At 35.5% G+C, this 16,880-nt stretch overlaps 1 protein-coding gene across 5 annotated transcripts in view; it reads right to left on the bottom strand.

Moving 5' to 3' along the window:
- The window catches only part of LOC109112666 (CD2-associated protein-like), a 43,268-nt gene extending 28,582 nt beyond the window's left edge, over positions 1-14,686 (bottom strand). For 2 of the 5 annotated variants that reach the window (XM_042747420.1, XM_042747421.1), the window contains exons 1-5: positions 14,415-14,686; positions 6,216-6,376; positions 3,275-3,473; positions 768-868; positions 379-450 (exon numbers count right to left, since the gene is read on the bottom strand). In XM_042747420.1, coding sequence (XP_042603354.1) covers positions 379-450; positions 768-868; positions 3,275-3,473; positions 6,216-6,376; positions 14,415-14,418 — 537 coding nt within the window. In that variant the 5' untranslated portion in view covers positions 14,419-14,686. The remainder of the gene's footprint in view (positions 1-378; positions 451-767; positions 869-3,274; positions 3,474-6,215; positions 6,377-14,414) is intronic. The other 3 variants (XM_042747419.1, XM_042747422.1, XM_019125574.2) reach the window with 3 other exon arrangements.
- Positions 14,687-16,880: the final 2,194 nt, after the last annotated feature.

Here is a 16,880-nt window from a genome sequence, read left to right as displayed (position 1 = left end):
GATTTGATATTTTTAATGTTGCTTGAATTTTGATAGGCAGAAAAAAAAATCCATGACATAAAAGAGTCATATTAAATGTAGTCTGGCTTGAAGTAGTCTTTCATTTCATTTCATTTCAATTTATTTAATTTTTTTTTAAGATGAGGGAGATGTCAAGCATGTTGGCCATATTGGTATGTGTCCATTTATCTGGTTAGCATCTACTAAGCTAGAATAATTTGCACTACAATATTACAGTTTTATCAGAAACACTGTTTTTGACAACACATGATACATGAAGCATTCAGCCTATATATGACCATTTATTTTATTTTATTCATTTACTAACTATTCACAATTATATGATTACTTGAATTGTTTAATTTGCATTTTATATACCTGTTTTCCTTCATGTCTGCAAACAGACTTGTGACTTTTTGGGCCACAAACCATCGTTGGAGAACCACTTATCTTCATACCATTATGGATGAAGTCACAAAGAATGTTTGAGAGAGAGTATGTAAAATAAATAAATAAACAACATTTTTATTACTAGCCCATGAGAAACATCTGAGCGGGCAACTGAAATGACAAGGAAATTGCTCATTTCACGAGAAATGAAAATTAAAGAACATCTAACTACTTTATCATCATATCTCACACTGCAGCATGCAAAAAGCCTATCAAAGAACATTAGCTGTCCGTGAATTTCTATAAACAGAAAACTAATATGTTCAGCACAATTTCAAAACATCGAGTTACATTAAATACAAAAGACAGAAGCTGACCTCCTCAGTGATGTCAATGATATCTCCAACCTTCAGTTCCAGCTCGTCTTCATTCTGAGGCACATATTCGAACAGGACTTTGCACTGACGCTTCTTGGTCTCTGTAATGAAAACACAACAAGTCACTCTGGATCTGGCTTGACACGTTGCTTAGGCCAGTATGTAAGGGGAGCGTTTCCTCCAGCCACCTGAAGAGGGCTCTATGAGTAAAGACTAGCACTATCAGGAAGAGTCTTAATTAAACTTGCATGCACACATACACTCTCACACACAGACGCCACACCCTGTCCTTGAGATGATTCATGTGCCCTTTAAGGAGAAAAGAAAACGGCAGATTACTCTGTTTGCTCCATATTACATGCCAAATTAAGACATGTTACCTTAGGGGCGAGTCTACATGGTGGCCAGGGGTGGTATTTATAACTGCATCTGGCAGTGGCGGATCCTGGCATGTGTAGGCAGCTGCCTAGGGCCGATTTTTTCTCTTCTTTATACTTAATTTTAGGTGGTTTCTATAGCATGATCTTACTGAAAATGTCGAGAGCACATAATATTAAGTGATCCATGTAATGCGCGAGCACGTATCTCCACTCGCACGCAGATTTCCTTCACTCACACAAAACTGGACGTGTGCTTTTAAATATACATGGTTCTTTCATGAATTGTCTCTCTCGCTCAGATATATGTGTACGCTCAAACGTTGTCCCTGCACCACTGAAGACCAGAGGAGCTTTTTTTTTCTAATTCAGTTGAAGAGTAGGCTTTTCTCACTAAATAGAAGCAAGCTGATTATAGTCAGCCTTCTCTAGTTATTTATTTTATTATTTAATACTTAAGTGCTTAAATTGTAAATATGAATTTATTAAATTATTTTATTTAGTGCATTTGTATTTTGTTGTTTTTGTATATAATTATGCAATAAAAGCATACTTCTGAAATAGTGAATGTTCTCTAGTCATTTTCTTGTGTGTTAACAATTTTTTTGATTTTAATCAACTCAAAAATTTGAACTTAACCTACACTCAAAAAAATATATATTTTGATGCTCTTATATATAAAGTGTTATTTTATGCATTTTTTTTAGTAAAATGTGATAATAGGAAGATTTTTTCATGTCCAATGCTTTATTATGTGGGCATTTTAAAAGACTTTCTATTGGTTTATTTTGTGCGAGTTACCGTTGTGGTGAAATTTGGAGCATATGGTTGGGTCGAGGACCTGCTTAAAAAGTCTAAAATACTTTAATTAAAAAAGTGACTCCAATGAGAGAGCTAGTGCATGATGTACACACAGTACCATCCTTAAACTGCCAACAACTAACATCATATGTGTAAAGAAAAGTTATATCTTACTTGCTAATGTTTTTCTAACACTTTGGCTGAACTTGCCCTAATGTCCTAATAACTTGATTTATTCATGTCCAAATAACATGGCACAAACACGTGTAACCACTGTCCACGATTGAATCATGTTCAGCCAAAGAGTCATTTTTTGAGTGTATACATTGGGTTACATTGATAAATATTGCATCTGATAGCATATCATTTGTAGGTTTGCAGGTTAGCACTTCTTAATACTGTACCATAGTCCATAGATCCCTCTCTACGCCCCCCCACACCCCCCCTCATTTCCTCAAGGGTACAATGTGATAAACTTGCACAGGAGCACAGAGGAAGAGAATCAACACAACTACATTCCACTCTTATCACTGTTTTAGATGATTTGTTCAGCAGAAGCCTTAAAGGTAGGACGGCACCACAATCATTGTGTGTTCTGTGACAATGTTCCCACGCAGCTGGAGAGGATCAAGTGCACTTCCTCTGAAATCTGAGACAGTCTACACTCAAGACAGAGGAAATGAAAACAGGCTTTATGAGCCAATAAGAAAGCAACTGCTGCCCACTACTGGCCAAAGCTCTCATTGGCTAAACATTTTTCTGCTAAACTCTGATTCCATCAAACAAACACACAAAAACGGATGAAAAATATATATATAAAAAAATAAATAAAATTAGTGAAAGATATATATGCTGTATTATGGTAAACTATATAAAAATCATCTCAGCCTGCTGTGACAAATTATTCTGACAACAAAAACTCCCACAATGACACACAAGTAACCAATCGACAGTAAAGATGCTGTAAACCATTATGCTAATATCATTATCCACTAGACTAAAATTAGACCACCACAATCTATAGACCACATGGCCTTCATCCAAAGACATGTCAGTCTACCCAATGAAGTCAGTCAGCAAACCCTAACATGCAAAATGATTTACAGGTAGAATGTGTTTCTGATTGGCTACTTTTGCTCAATTGCTAAAAAGCTTGGGTGGATTTGTGACAATTTTTTTGCTGTTATTGAGTCCAGGGCTGTCACAGAAACAGTTATGTGGTCTGTCTGGTAGAAGGGACATTTTATGTGTGGCATTCAAAAAAAAAAAAAATCTCTAAGATAAAGAAGAGTAAAAAGCTGTTAGAATTTGAAACGACAAAAGACGCACTCTTTTTTGAGGCACGGGGCTGAGAACGGGGTTGTAAGCCAATTCCTCCTGCCGGGATTCCGTAGGTACTGATCCTCTGCACCAGGCTCGCCACATTCCCTGATGGCCGCCGCTGTATCGGAGACTCATCTTTCACCTCCTTCACTTCTTTAGCCTCCTTTGGCTCCTCTTTGGACTTTGGCTCATCTTTTTTCACCTCTTGATTCACACACACACACACACACACACACACAAAGAATCAAATATCACGTATAGCATCACATATAACAGCAGTACTACAAATCACAAATCATGGTAAAAGTAATTTATACCACGGACACAACATGTGTCATGGTATTTTCCGTGAAAACTCAAATGAAAATGCTTTATATATTAAATAATCATATGACCCTGCGTATTTTCAGTGAAGAAAATGCTGCACAAATGAAAGGTAATTCATTATTTTTAATTATTTTCTCAGTTTGTTTGGAACCTGACAGATGTTATATCTTCGTTATATAAGCCATTTCTCTCATATTATTTTGTCTCTGTTGTTACACGTTACACCATGTTTCTTTGTCACTCATAGCATTGCTAGTATACTATGGTATAAATCAGTGGCTCCCAGCCCTGGTCCTTGAGGCACCCCAACACTGCACATTTTGCATATCTCCTTTCTCTGACATAATTTCAGGTCTTGGAGTATCTACGAATGAGCTGATGGCCTGAATCAGGTGTGTCTGATTAAGGAGACATGCAAAACGTGCAGTGTTGGGGTACCCAAGGACCAGGGTTGAGATTCACTGGTGTAAATGATTTAGCAAAACCTGTTTGATAAATAAATACAGAATTTTTTTTTTCTTCAGTAATACAATAAATGAAAAAATCTGAATTTAAGGCAGTTTAAATTCAAATGAAAATGTCTGAGAGAATTCAACATCTATACGCCCAACAGCACCTGTAGGTTGTTTTGTTTATTTTACCATGAATGCATGAATTCTGTTACGTTTACATTCTACATTTACATTTACATTCTTCACACCCACGTTATGTAAAACTCTACAGAAACCACTGACTAGCACCTACACTCACGGTTCCCAAACACATGTAAATTCAGCAACACCACAGCCTCCCTCACACGTTCAAATAAAAGGTGCGAAGAGAGAGACAGAAGAGAAACAAAGGAGTGATAAGATCTCCAGCGACTTCAGACAGCCGTGTTCTCATGCGCCCCGAGAAGTAAGTTTTCAGCTCATCCAGCTGAAACTTGCTCTGTGCTTCTCTTTCTCTCTCAATGATATTTGTATTTGTTATGGATATTAAGAGGATCTGAAGTATAGCACTTTATACCATGAACAAGAATAAAGAATCCTGAGCTGGTAGAGCCAGTTTATTACACGTATTCAGCGTCCAATTCAGCACTGAATTAAGAAACCTTTTAAATTCTTGAATTTTAATTAAGGTAGCACTTAGAAGGTAATGAAGCAGAATTAAAATTAGTGGCACAATATACATAAATGCAATTACATTAAAATGTTAATAATACCAAAAAAAAAAAAAAAAAGTTAAATTGCTTAAAGCTCATTTGCTATGCCAACCTCAGAACACTTTGCTTCTGCTTTATTTAGTCTACTATCCAAGGAACTACCATGGATTTTGGGGCATAATACTATGTTGTTTTTAGAAATGTATTATGGTTGATAACACAACATTCTTTTAAGTACCCTTTAATACTATGGTAAGCACTATGTAATATATTCAGTGCTATGTAATACATCAAAGTACCCATTATTCTAGCATTGCCATAGTATTACCAAAGAAACTCCACAGAAGTCTTTTTAGCTGGGTTTAGACGGACTCAGACAGAGTTTGGGTTTGAGAGAAAGGCATGTGGAGCAGCGCTCTTTGTTTCCTGGAAGCTCCGGTGCAGAATGGAGAATGCCACAGACTGCATCCGCTCCAAACTTCCTGCCTGAGGTGCTGACAAAGAAATTCCTTTTTGTTACTCCCTGTTCAGTAACTAATTTGAGGTCAGCCTTCTCAACCTTTTTAAAGCTCCTGGTTTTCTTATAATACCTGAATAATTTAATAGTTAATAAATAAATATACAAAATTATCCGTACATGAAACCAGTGTACAGAAAGCGGTACATCAAATCAGTTAAAAAGTGTAAATCACTTCAAAAATCATTCCTGTCTAAAAATAAATAAATAGCATTTTTTTTAAAAACACAAATGTTCTAAATGCACAACTGTAGAAAATGAAATCAAATTGTGCCGTTAGTGTAAAAACATTTTTTTTCACTAAATTCTTTTCTGGTTATGCTTTTACTGTAAGCTCTCTTTAAATCCCGTGCTATCTTGAATCTGTCTGGTGATTCAGCGAAACAGGCAATCAAATCCAGTGCCATGTTATGAGAAACTAAATCAACAGAAAACCAACTAAAAGACAAAACATTACCAGTAATATGTTTTCCAGACATGACAAGTCCAAGATCTTATTTAGATATGAACTGACAGACAGGCAAACTAAAACAAGCTTCTTACCTGCTCTATTTCCATGATCTTCTCCAAAAACTACTTGAGTGCTGACTATCAAATCTTTCCGGGATCAAAGTTCAGTTAAGGGAGTGGAAGATTACCTCACACCCTACTAAAGTATCTCCACAAGGAAAACGAAAGCAATAATTTCCTGCCTTTGACAAGATTTGCCATTACAACCGACTTTAATCTGGGTTTCCTCAGGCTGCTTCAGTAACTACTCAAAACACTATTTAAGAGGAACACAAATTGAAGATGAGACTGCAATACCTGCAATGACACATGGCCAGATTTCAAACGGAATTCAACCTGTTGCCACTCAGTTTTGGCCACCCACAAGGCTTTTTACCTTTCTTTATTTCGTTACATAAACCCAATATATTAAATGACAGAAAAAAAAAAAAAACATTTCTTGAAATTACCTTTACAAAGTTGTCTGGGAAAAGACCTCGTTTCCCGTTGAGGTCTCCCTCCATCCATCCCTCCTCATCAATCCGTCGCACGTTTCTGATCACATCTCCAAGTTTGAGGGTCAACTCATCTTCGTGGACAGCTTCATACTCAAACTCCACCACCACCTCAACTACAAAGGGGAGAACAGACAGTCACTGAAAGTCATGCTGTGATTAAGACTCTGATAAAGGTTGTTTGTGACATAATGGCACAGATATTACTTGACAAGGATGTACAGTAAAATACAACCAAGGCTTTTTCACACCAAATACAAACTGATAAAGCTAAACAAATGGAAAAATTAATGGTTTCTCTCAATAACAAATGGTCTGTTTGCGTTGACACACACTGAAACTGATATTGTATACAATTTCAAATGTATTGATGGTCCTTAAAAGAATAGTTCACCCAAAAATGAAACTTCTGTCATCATTTACCCACATGACTTTCTTAGGTGAAACACATATATATATAAAAAAAGCACAATAATTATCATACAAGCAGTCCAAAAGTCATATGAACGTCTCATGGGTGAGAAAATTATGAGAATATTAACTTTGGGATGAACTGTTCGGGTCATTTTGAATTTCATGTTGTCCGAAATACTGGTTATTTTACAAAGTTTTTCTTGAAATGTGATTTTTCCTTACTTCAGACCATTAACATGCCTGCACTGTTTCGACACTTTGATGTGATAGAATTTCTATTACAGTTATGATGATTATGAGTCAATTTGACCTCATATTTCATTGGTAAAGGCAGCTGTACAGACCCAAAATTAAATATTTTTTTGATGCATTTCATCATGTCAGTTTCTCAACAAAGAAGCCCTAAGGGTATTCACATTTATGTATTCGGCAAAAAAAAGTCTATAATATTATTAGAACCATGTTAATTTTTTTGTAATGTGTGATAGGTATTAATTTTAAAGTTGTGCTGATTGTACCAGTTTTTTTGTTTGTTTGTTTGTTTGTTTTACATAGTGTGATTTCTGATTAACTGTAATGAATCCAATTAAAATTTCATAATGATTGTACCCAGATTTTTACTTAACACAGGGGTTAAAGCTCAGATCAACATAAACTTGACTAGTCCAATATTTAAAATGTGTCCTAATATAGTTGGTTCAGACCTTTAAAGAGTGAATAAACATTCCGCACCAAGACCACAGAAGAACCGTGTGGAAGTCTAGACCTTGCCCTTTACAGCTACTATTGTTTGAACTCTTTGTTTGAGCGATAACTTCAAAATCACTGGGCCAAGGGCCAGCAGAGCACAGCCTATAAACAATGTTTTAAATCAAATATAGGTATGTTTTCAAAGACAAAGCCTAACAATGGTCTTTTTTACAGCCAAAAGCACTTTAAGCGCTTTTCAAGGGCTTTGGAATGACCGTTTCCAAGCAAAGTGGTTTCCATCAAGTTTCAGGCAAACAAAAACAACAATGTCTGAGCAATGTGTGTTTCTCTGCTACCTAATCATTACCACGGACACCCAGACACAAACATCTCCCAACCATTTGCAGAGTCTTTGGAAATTGTATCATGTTAGACAATGCCTTAGGAAAAGCACTAAATCTGGCTGTGAGAGTTGCATGAGTCTGAGGGGAATGTGATCAGCTGCATATGCGCACACAGTACTTCTGTTGACAGATTATTTACACAGTGATGTTAGAGATAGCAGGGACTTCTCATGGAAAACACAGGTAAGAGGTCAGTGTGTTTGAGACAGGATCGCATCCTTGTCTGGTTATGTCTGTACAAAGTATTTCTACAAACAATATGTAACGGTTGTAATCATCAAACAAAATTGCCTGTAAGGCCCGCATATTTTGGGGAATTCTTTTGGGAGCATCTGTCGAGAGATGCAAAATAAACCGGTTTAGGCCAACTTGACGACTTGATGATGAGGAATCTGTTTTGTGGTTTTGACAAAGAAGACATTTTCTTGTTGATAAAAAAGTGGAAGGTGTACACATTGCAGCGGTGAATAATATTACAATGTATTGAATTACAAAGGTTGTCACAATATAAAATTTTTACTACACAATTATTGCAGCCTGAAGAATTATCTATAGAAATGTTGAATAAATACAAAACATTGACCAGATGATAAATTTTAAGGCATTAAGTCATTCTTCCAGTTTTTGTCCACACTAGCGTGTGTAACTGTCAGTATAAGTGCGTCTGTAAGGGAGAAAGAGTGGGAGAAACAAAGTACTATTTGCTTTCCGTACATAGTAAAAAAAAAAAAAAAATGTAGTTTTTATTGTTCTTATTGTTTACTAGATTTATTTGCTTAGCCAGTGACATTGTGGGTTTTGGTTATTTTGCTGTTTTAGGCTGTAAGGAACTTTGGAATAACTGGAATCATTTGGCAAAGTGATATGGACATGTAATGTTGTTTGCCTGAAAATAACTGCACACCTTAGAGAATTCGTCAGCCAATCAGACTAAAGCATTCAATGGCCCTGTAGTATAATAAATAAATTTAAAAAATAAATAATGCTACTAATCACATTCTTCTTTAAATTTACTGTTTTATGACAGGTGGCATAGTGTGACGCCTACATCACATTGGTTTTTGCATATCATGTTTAATGTGTTACATTTTAATCTTTTTATTAGTTTGTATGGCTGCTACCCTGACAAGAATTCTGACCAGGATAAACTTTATTTTTGGGACCAAATCTCACTATTAAATAGCCTAACTATTAGCTATGACTTTTGCCACAATAACCACCTAATTACATTTACATTTAGTCATTTTGCAGATGCTTTTATCCAAAGTTTGGGGGATACATAAAGCGATTTTTCTTAAAGAGGCAAACAGACACAGGAAGTTCTTGTAATACCAAGTTTTAGACATTGTTCAAATAAGCACAAGCTAGAAAGAGAAGGAATAAATAAAGAGAAAGACAGGTTTTTTTTATGATGAAGTCAAGTAGCTTCGAAAGAGATGAGTTTTCATCTCTCCTCTTGGATGGAAATCTGTGGCCACTTTCTGTTTTTAACACTGTGTGAAGGCTTATAGCCTCACAGTCATCGTCTCTTCCTCTTCTTGTTGGTCCAGTTTGCAGAAGACAAAGTTATGTATAATGTCAAACCACCATAAATTGTGGTTAGCTAGTTTTGCTTCTAATTTAGGCTTGACCATGTTTCCAACCATAAAAGAAGGGGAAGGGGGAAGAAGAACTTCCAAATTAAGATGAGCTTCCAAATTAACTCACTCTAAAGGCTTAATCACGTCATTGAGTATATAAAAAGTGTATTTTTTATTTTTATGCTGAGCTCTTATTGCATAGAAAACTCTGGTCGGTACCAACATGACAGAAATGCAGAGAATAACTGAGGTCAGGATTTTTGGAAACAAAGTGTCTAGTAAAACAACAATATGGCTTCTTCGTGTAGCTCATGTATCCAATGTTTCATGCTGACTTAGCCTCTCTGTTTTCGCCTGCCGAAGCATCCTGATCTAGAGCAGAGCTTTGCAGAAACTGTCATAATGACATAGTTGGCCGACTTGGCATGAGTGTCAGGAGCAGATCCAGAGCCAGCGACTCTGCTTTCATTCGCTCTTATTCCCTCTGCAGCCATTTAGAAAGGAAAACATATTAGGTAATTTACTTCTCTGCATTCTGATTGCCAAAATCTCTTAAAGCTTTACTTAAAACGCTATTAACAGTTGCCAGTTTGTGAATAACTACAGGAATATACCGGGTCAGTGAAATAACACAAAAGACTGAATGGAGTAGGAAACAATTTCGGCCTTGAGTCCAACAAACGAGGTCTTAATAAGGTCTGTTTAAGTTTTATCCAACAAGCAAGCAATACAATCTTTGAAATTACCTCTCAGACTAATTTCCACAGGTGGAGCTGAAGTAAACGGCCCCTTGTTTATTCTAAACCTTAGAAATGGCTCATTGATGGATCAAAGCGCTAGAATGCTTTCACTGTACTGTTCTGGTACTCAAACAGTTCATCCATTAATGGAAATGATTTATTAATATTTATAATTATAAAATCTTTAGGTCATTTAACACAACATCTATATAGCAACAAGTGCTATAGAGATAATATGATGGCTAGAGGTTTTTTAAAGAAATTGTTTCTTTTTTTAAACAAAGTATGCATTAAATTGATCAAGTAACAGTACAGATTTTAAATTATTACAAAGTATTCTATTTCAAATAAATGCTATTCTTTTGGACATTTTATTTATTTAAAAAAATTATTTAAAAAAAAAAATTATAAGAATATTCAGCAGCAGAACTGTATTCAACATTGATAAGAAGAAATGTTTCTTAAGCACCAAATCAGTATATTAGACTGATTCCTGAAGGATGAAAACTGGGGTAATGGCTGCTGAAAATTCAGCTTGCTATCACAGGGAAAGATTACATTTTAAAATATATTAAAAGAGAAAACATTTATTTTTAATTGTAATAATATTTCATAATATCTTTGTTTGTACTGTATCTTTATTAAAGTACAAGCAGTCTTGGTGAGCATCAGAGACTTCTTTCAAAAACATTGAAATCATACCAATCCGAAACATTTGTCTGCCAGAGTAGGTTAGAGCTTTGTCAGATCTTCAGATGGCATGCCCACAAACCATCTGATACATATTGCACACAGAAATGGCAAGAAGTTGGCAGAAGTTTGAAATATAATATTAATTTATTCTGTGTTGTCTGTCCAACCTCTCCTAGACTTCTAACAACTGAACATTGCTACCTTACTGCAGTTTTATTGATTTGTTACATAAAAAATGTGAAACAAAAGGTTTACAGAAAAACATACAATATTATCTGTATCTTACTACAGAAAAAGAAAATGTTGTCTAGAGTGCTAAAAAGTCAGTCCCTGCCTTGGGTTGGCATGTATGTGCCGTTTTTCTGAGTTTGACATTTGCAAGATTTTTTAAAAATGTTTTCATACAACATTTCTGTACCTGACCTATGTATAAAAAATAACAATAATTAATTTAAAAAAAAGGGTTGATAACATTCATGTCAGAACAAATGGCTGGCTCTTGGCCCAGATTTTCTGCCTATAGTCAAAAGTCTGATTATGCAAGACTAATTAGTGAAGGAACAATGACTCCAGAGTAAATTCTAGCTGAAAACGTCCTTGATTCTGAACGTAAATGAAACTAAATTGGTTCGATTTTTTTAAAACCATGTGCCGACAACCTCAAAATTCCACAGACAAAATTATTCAGAGCATATGTTTACTGTGGAAGTGCAATCCAGGCGAGTCGTGTGTGCCATGAATCAGATAGAGAGGTCAGACATTAAATGGGTCAATGGTTTAATAAAATAAAATTACTACACTAAAAAAAAAAAACACATACAATCAATATGCGACTGGAGCTTGGAGGAAATAGAGCAACTAATATGAGAACTTCATTTCAATTTAACCTCATAATGCCCTCAAGCAGTTTGGACTGAGTTAATCAAGACGCTGGTTGACACACACACACACACACACACACACACACACACACACACTAAATAAACTAGTCCTCATTTAAAGATTTGGAATTTACACAGAAAGAAGAACCTGTACCAACCAGAATGGAAGTTCCTGCAGCACTTCAAGAAAGAGGGTTTTTTCCAACATGCAGATATGAAATAAACAAATTTGAAGACCTTTTGACTCGTGTCAAAAATAACAACAGCTTTAAAGTTTTTAAACACAAAAAGTTATTCTTTTTTGAAAGGATCCATTTGTGAGCTAGCCTGCTCCTCCTTAAAGTCATACATGAAGCTGCATCATTTTTGGTTTCCCCAAACAAAGCATTTTCAAAAGGTCAAAAGTTTGAGACCACAGAGAAGATCTGGGATTTTTAAGCACGTCAGTCAAACACAATCAAACAAAAGATTATTACACATACTTCAGAGGTCAACCAGACTCCTTTCTTCAAAATCACTTAACAAAAGTGAAATAACTAGTAGTGCAGTAGTTAGCATGTTGGGAGAGGCTGCTGAGATTCCTCACATATTTTCAGCCCTTTGCATGATGTCAAGAGACATTGTAGAAAGCTTATTCAGAACTAGTTCTGTTTTTGCTTTCTATAAAAATACAGAAACAACATTATTTTCATGCATCAGTTATTATTATTAATAGGTCTTTACTGTCTGCATTCTTTCGCTGATGTGGAAGAAACTTCATAATGAAGCACTGTAATAATATTTCCTTCACCACATGAGTGCTTAAACCAAATGTGATGTTATCAGTTCAAATTAGACTCAATCATTCACTTAATCAATCTTAACGGTTCTTCAGTGAACTCAAAATGAAACGATTTTGATTTAGAAATGTTCTTAATTGTGTACAATGCCATTTAAAAGTTCGGGGTCTGTAAGAGTGAGGCTCCGGCTGGCAAAAATAATGTAGTTAATGTCTATTAAAATTCATTGCATTAAGAAACATGTAATCTATGCAGACTAAGAAGTTGACTACTAATCAACTGAAAGTTATTAGGCCACCCTTTAGTTGTTAAACAACATGACAAGGCCATCTGTAGAGCAGATTCCCACATGTGAGGAAAACAGATCAGTGTTAAAGATCCCATTGAAATTTGAGATCAGTGAGAAATGTTCACCTATTGTCACTTTGCCTGTACTGATTTTGTTTGCAGTCAAGACCCGACATGACCATGCAATGTCTACTCGCACCTGTGCAAAGTACACTTATTACTCTAACACACTTCCATACTTCCTGATGGGTTCAATTTCCAATCAAGCGCTTTCATAACTCTGTGACAACATGACGAATTACTGACGAGAGGGGGGAGGCACTCAAGGCCAGGAAAGCAACCTGTCTGCCAGCCGGCCGGCAGCCCACGCCACACATTTACTCTAACCTACAGCTGGGAAAACAAATGACCATTATGCCCCATGTAACATGTATCGAAAACACAAACCTTTTCCTTTGAGTCTCAGTGCTTATGTTCTCAACAAAAAGTAAATGTAAAAGGGACATGCTCTAACACATCTTCCACTCTAGTATGCAGAGGTTGTGTTTGAGATTAAAAACTCCACTCTATGGTCTTATACAATTAAGACCCATCATTCAGATAACCACATGGATGACAGAAAAGATCCATAAAGAGTTTTGCTAAAAGCCATAATAACCAGTCATAAAAAAATGTAGCCTACTTCTGAATGTTCCATTTGCTTTTGGCTACTAACAATACAAGAATGAGCCAATGGGTTGGTCACCTGACATAGAACGTGGCCAATAAAACAAACACAACTCTAAGTCTGACTCATTCCATTAGTATAATAAAAATAACTGCTAATAAAAATACAGTAAGTTCAATACGTGTCAACAACCTGAAATCGAGAGGAGTAAATATGGAAATGAAGCTAACCCAAAACAGGATTTGTAGACAACTTATAACATTTGCACTTTATTCAAACCAGCAGAGTCGTGCAGTAGAGCATGACAGTGCAAAACATGCACTAACCTAACGTTTTCCACTTTAATATTTGTTTACGTTACCTAATACCTGCCTGTCTTCTTACACTGACACTATTATTGTGGTTATTAATAATAGTAGTAAATCGGGTCATCGCACAGCGTGTCATGTGATGTAAATATGACGGCACCCATAAGGGGGCGACCCGCTTCGTGTTAAATAAAACTGCTTTATCTAATAAACTGACATGGTTTCGACTGTCAATCTTGTTTAAGCGCATATCATTGTAATAAAACGTGCCAAAAGTGCGGTTTATTTCTTTAAATATTAATTTTTATTCATCAGCAAAAATAACTGTACCTTTAAGGGGGCTTCCTTGGAACTGAGCCACAGCAACTAGTACAAACTGTTTTAAAAACAATCAAACAACGTCAAAGCCACTTACATCCGAAAGGTAAACAATAATACTGTAGTGGCAGAGCAGGGAGTCATTAATCTTGACGTAAACGCCTGGAATTTACTGGTTTGGACAAGCCGAGCCAGTTTGCGACACTGGCGCCTAGTCAAATATTCATCTGCAAGTTTTTTTTCTTCTTCTTCTTTCTTTCTTTTTTCCACTTGGACACAGTTTCTTCTTTTAAAATGACGCTAAAGTGACTCGCTCTCGCTGTTTCATTGGAAACCGAAACGCGAGGTGACACTGTAAGTTAACTGATCCATAAGAAGCGAGTTGAACTCACCCATACTGTCCTTCGATACGAGACCGTCTTGATCTGATGTGTACAATCTGCCGTCCTGGTAGCTGATGTTAGCTAGCAGGCTGGATGCTAGCGGTAAATCCTACTTGTGCGAGGAAACGTGTTGATGAAGTGCTTGTTAGCGAGTTTATTTGCGTTACTAATCCATCCGACTTGGTTTTGACGTCGGCCTGCTGTTTAAGTGTGAGGTATAATTCTTGAGAGTACTGTGCAGGAAGTTATCCCGAAGTCTCCACCTTTCTTAGATTTGCCTCCGCGATATTTCATCGGGAGGATCCCGCGAGAAGTCAGATTTCCTCGCTGGAATGCAAAAGGCTGAGGTGTGACATTTTAGTGTAAATTGGTTATTAAAGCACACATGGCCACATCCACGCAAATATTGCAGTGATTTACCAATATAAAATATAATATAATATATATTTATAATATAATGTTATACATATACATAGTTAAACTTTGCGAATTTGTACAGCAAACATTGTAAATTAACTGGAAATATACTCGTATTTTTATTGTATATAAGAAGCATGTGTATTAAAAATGAAAAAGGCGATTTTTTTGTTCATCATGTCTTAAATAGGCCTATTTTAATACAAAAAAAAAAAAAAAAAGAGATTATGTTGCATTTACATTGGGGTGGGGATACCAGTCATTCTGCAGTCACTTACTCATGATATTTTTGTCAACAGAGTATGTAGGCGGTGAAGTAGCTGTGAAATCTCTTCTTCTCTCAGCTGAATGTCTCTCTGTGGCTGATTATTTGCATTCAATTTGGCTATTAAGCTGTTAACGGTAAACTGAAATTGCCTCAATCAAAGTCAATTTCCATAACTAGCCTATGTACTTCCCTAAGTTTTATGGCAGGTTTGAAATGATATCTGCTCAGCCTATGTCCATGATTACAGGACAACCACAAAGAATTAAATTTACTGAGAAAGAATGGTAGCATTACACTACGACTTACACTGGAAGAGGGCTTATGGCATCATCTGAAAGTAACATGAGACCCTTTTTATTCTATAGCCCTGCAACATAGTGGATTAATATGCAACCTAATTTTAACACCTAAATGTATTATTGTTATAGTGAAAACCTATGCAGTAATAAAGGAAAAACATGAAAAATAATATGCAAAATGGTCATAATATCTTAAATGTATGAGAAAGCAAGTAACCAAAAAAGTTAAAAGAAAAGCTCGGTGCTGTACTTTTAGATTTTGACAATCTATTATTTACAACCTGTTTAAAATGTAATATTCTATTATATTACATGACCATACAGAAACATACATTTGCTGTGAACTCTACCAAATATTGACACACACGCACACACACAATTTACATCTATCTACATAATAGATATCCATCTATAGTGGGGTCGTAAGATCCAATGGTTTCCTAGGAATGGAGCTCCAGAATGAAGTCATGCTTTCTATGTGCTTCCTAATCTCTAGACATAAACAACACTGAAACTTTATGAGTAGTTCTGAAGCACAGATTTTAGTAGATTTATATGTGCTTAATCTATCCCCTCATAAACACAGTTCAGAACTAGTAACAGCATTCCAAATCGGTTGAAGGGCAAATGCTGGCTGTACTCCTTAATAGGTCCTTAATATATTGCTTGATGTTTCAATTATTTTGTTTTGTTTACCCTCTTTATACAGACCTATGAAGTGAGTGGCATTTCTTTCAATATATTCCTATGGTTTTTGTCTCTCTCTGCTGGGCACTCCAAGCAATTGCTTAGACCTTTTAAACCATTGAAACATTCACTTTAAGTTGCCTTAGTACAAATTGGGTAAACTTATCAAGTCCTAATCTTTAGCCTTCCTTAATTAAATGTCATTATTTATTGTATAAATTATTTTCAAAATCAAATCATTAAATAAGGTTAACGATATTGTAAAATTCTCAATATATGGCTTCTTTTTCAGCCAGCAGAGGGCAGGCAGAATATGAAAAAATTACAAAACTAAGACAGGGTGGATTGACGCTGTATTTTCTTTTACATCAATAGTGTTTTTTCTTTTACTTTCTGACTTTAAATGTCTTAGTTTGCACAAGAAATAAAATCATTCAAATAATATATAATATAATGTAATATAATATAATATAATATAATATAATATAATATAATGATTTACACGTAATTTTTAAGGCATTTTGAGTATTGCTGTTCTAATGATTGACATATTAACATAATGACTGACATATAATTATAAAATATAATTTGGTTGTTTAGCTTTAGACATATTCATGATCTGAACTCTAGAACTACAGACACATCACTTTATATCCTGTAGCAGATGCTAACAAAAATCTGGTGTCAGCACACATAATAAAAATGTAGTAAAATATTAAAGCTTTCACTCCACAGTGCTGATGGAATGTTGTTTGTTTATAGCACTAGGTGGTGTGTGACTGCACAAAGGCACAAATAAACATA

The sequence above is a fragment of the Cyprinus carpio genome, chromosome B20 (genome assembly GCF_018340385.1).
Source record: "Cyprinus carpio isolate SPL01 chromosome B20, ASM1834038v1, whole genome shotgun sequence".
In the NCBI taxonomy this organism is placed as follows: Eukaryota; Metazoa; Chordata; class Actinopteri; order Cypriniformes; family Cyprinidae; genus Cyprinus; species Cyprinus carpio.
Note: the sequence above shows the minus strand (reverse complement) of the source record. Positions and strands in the feature narration are given on the sequence as shown.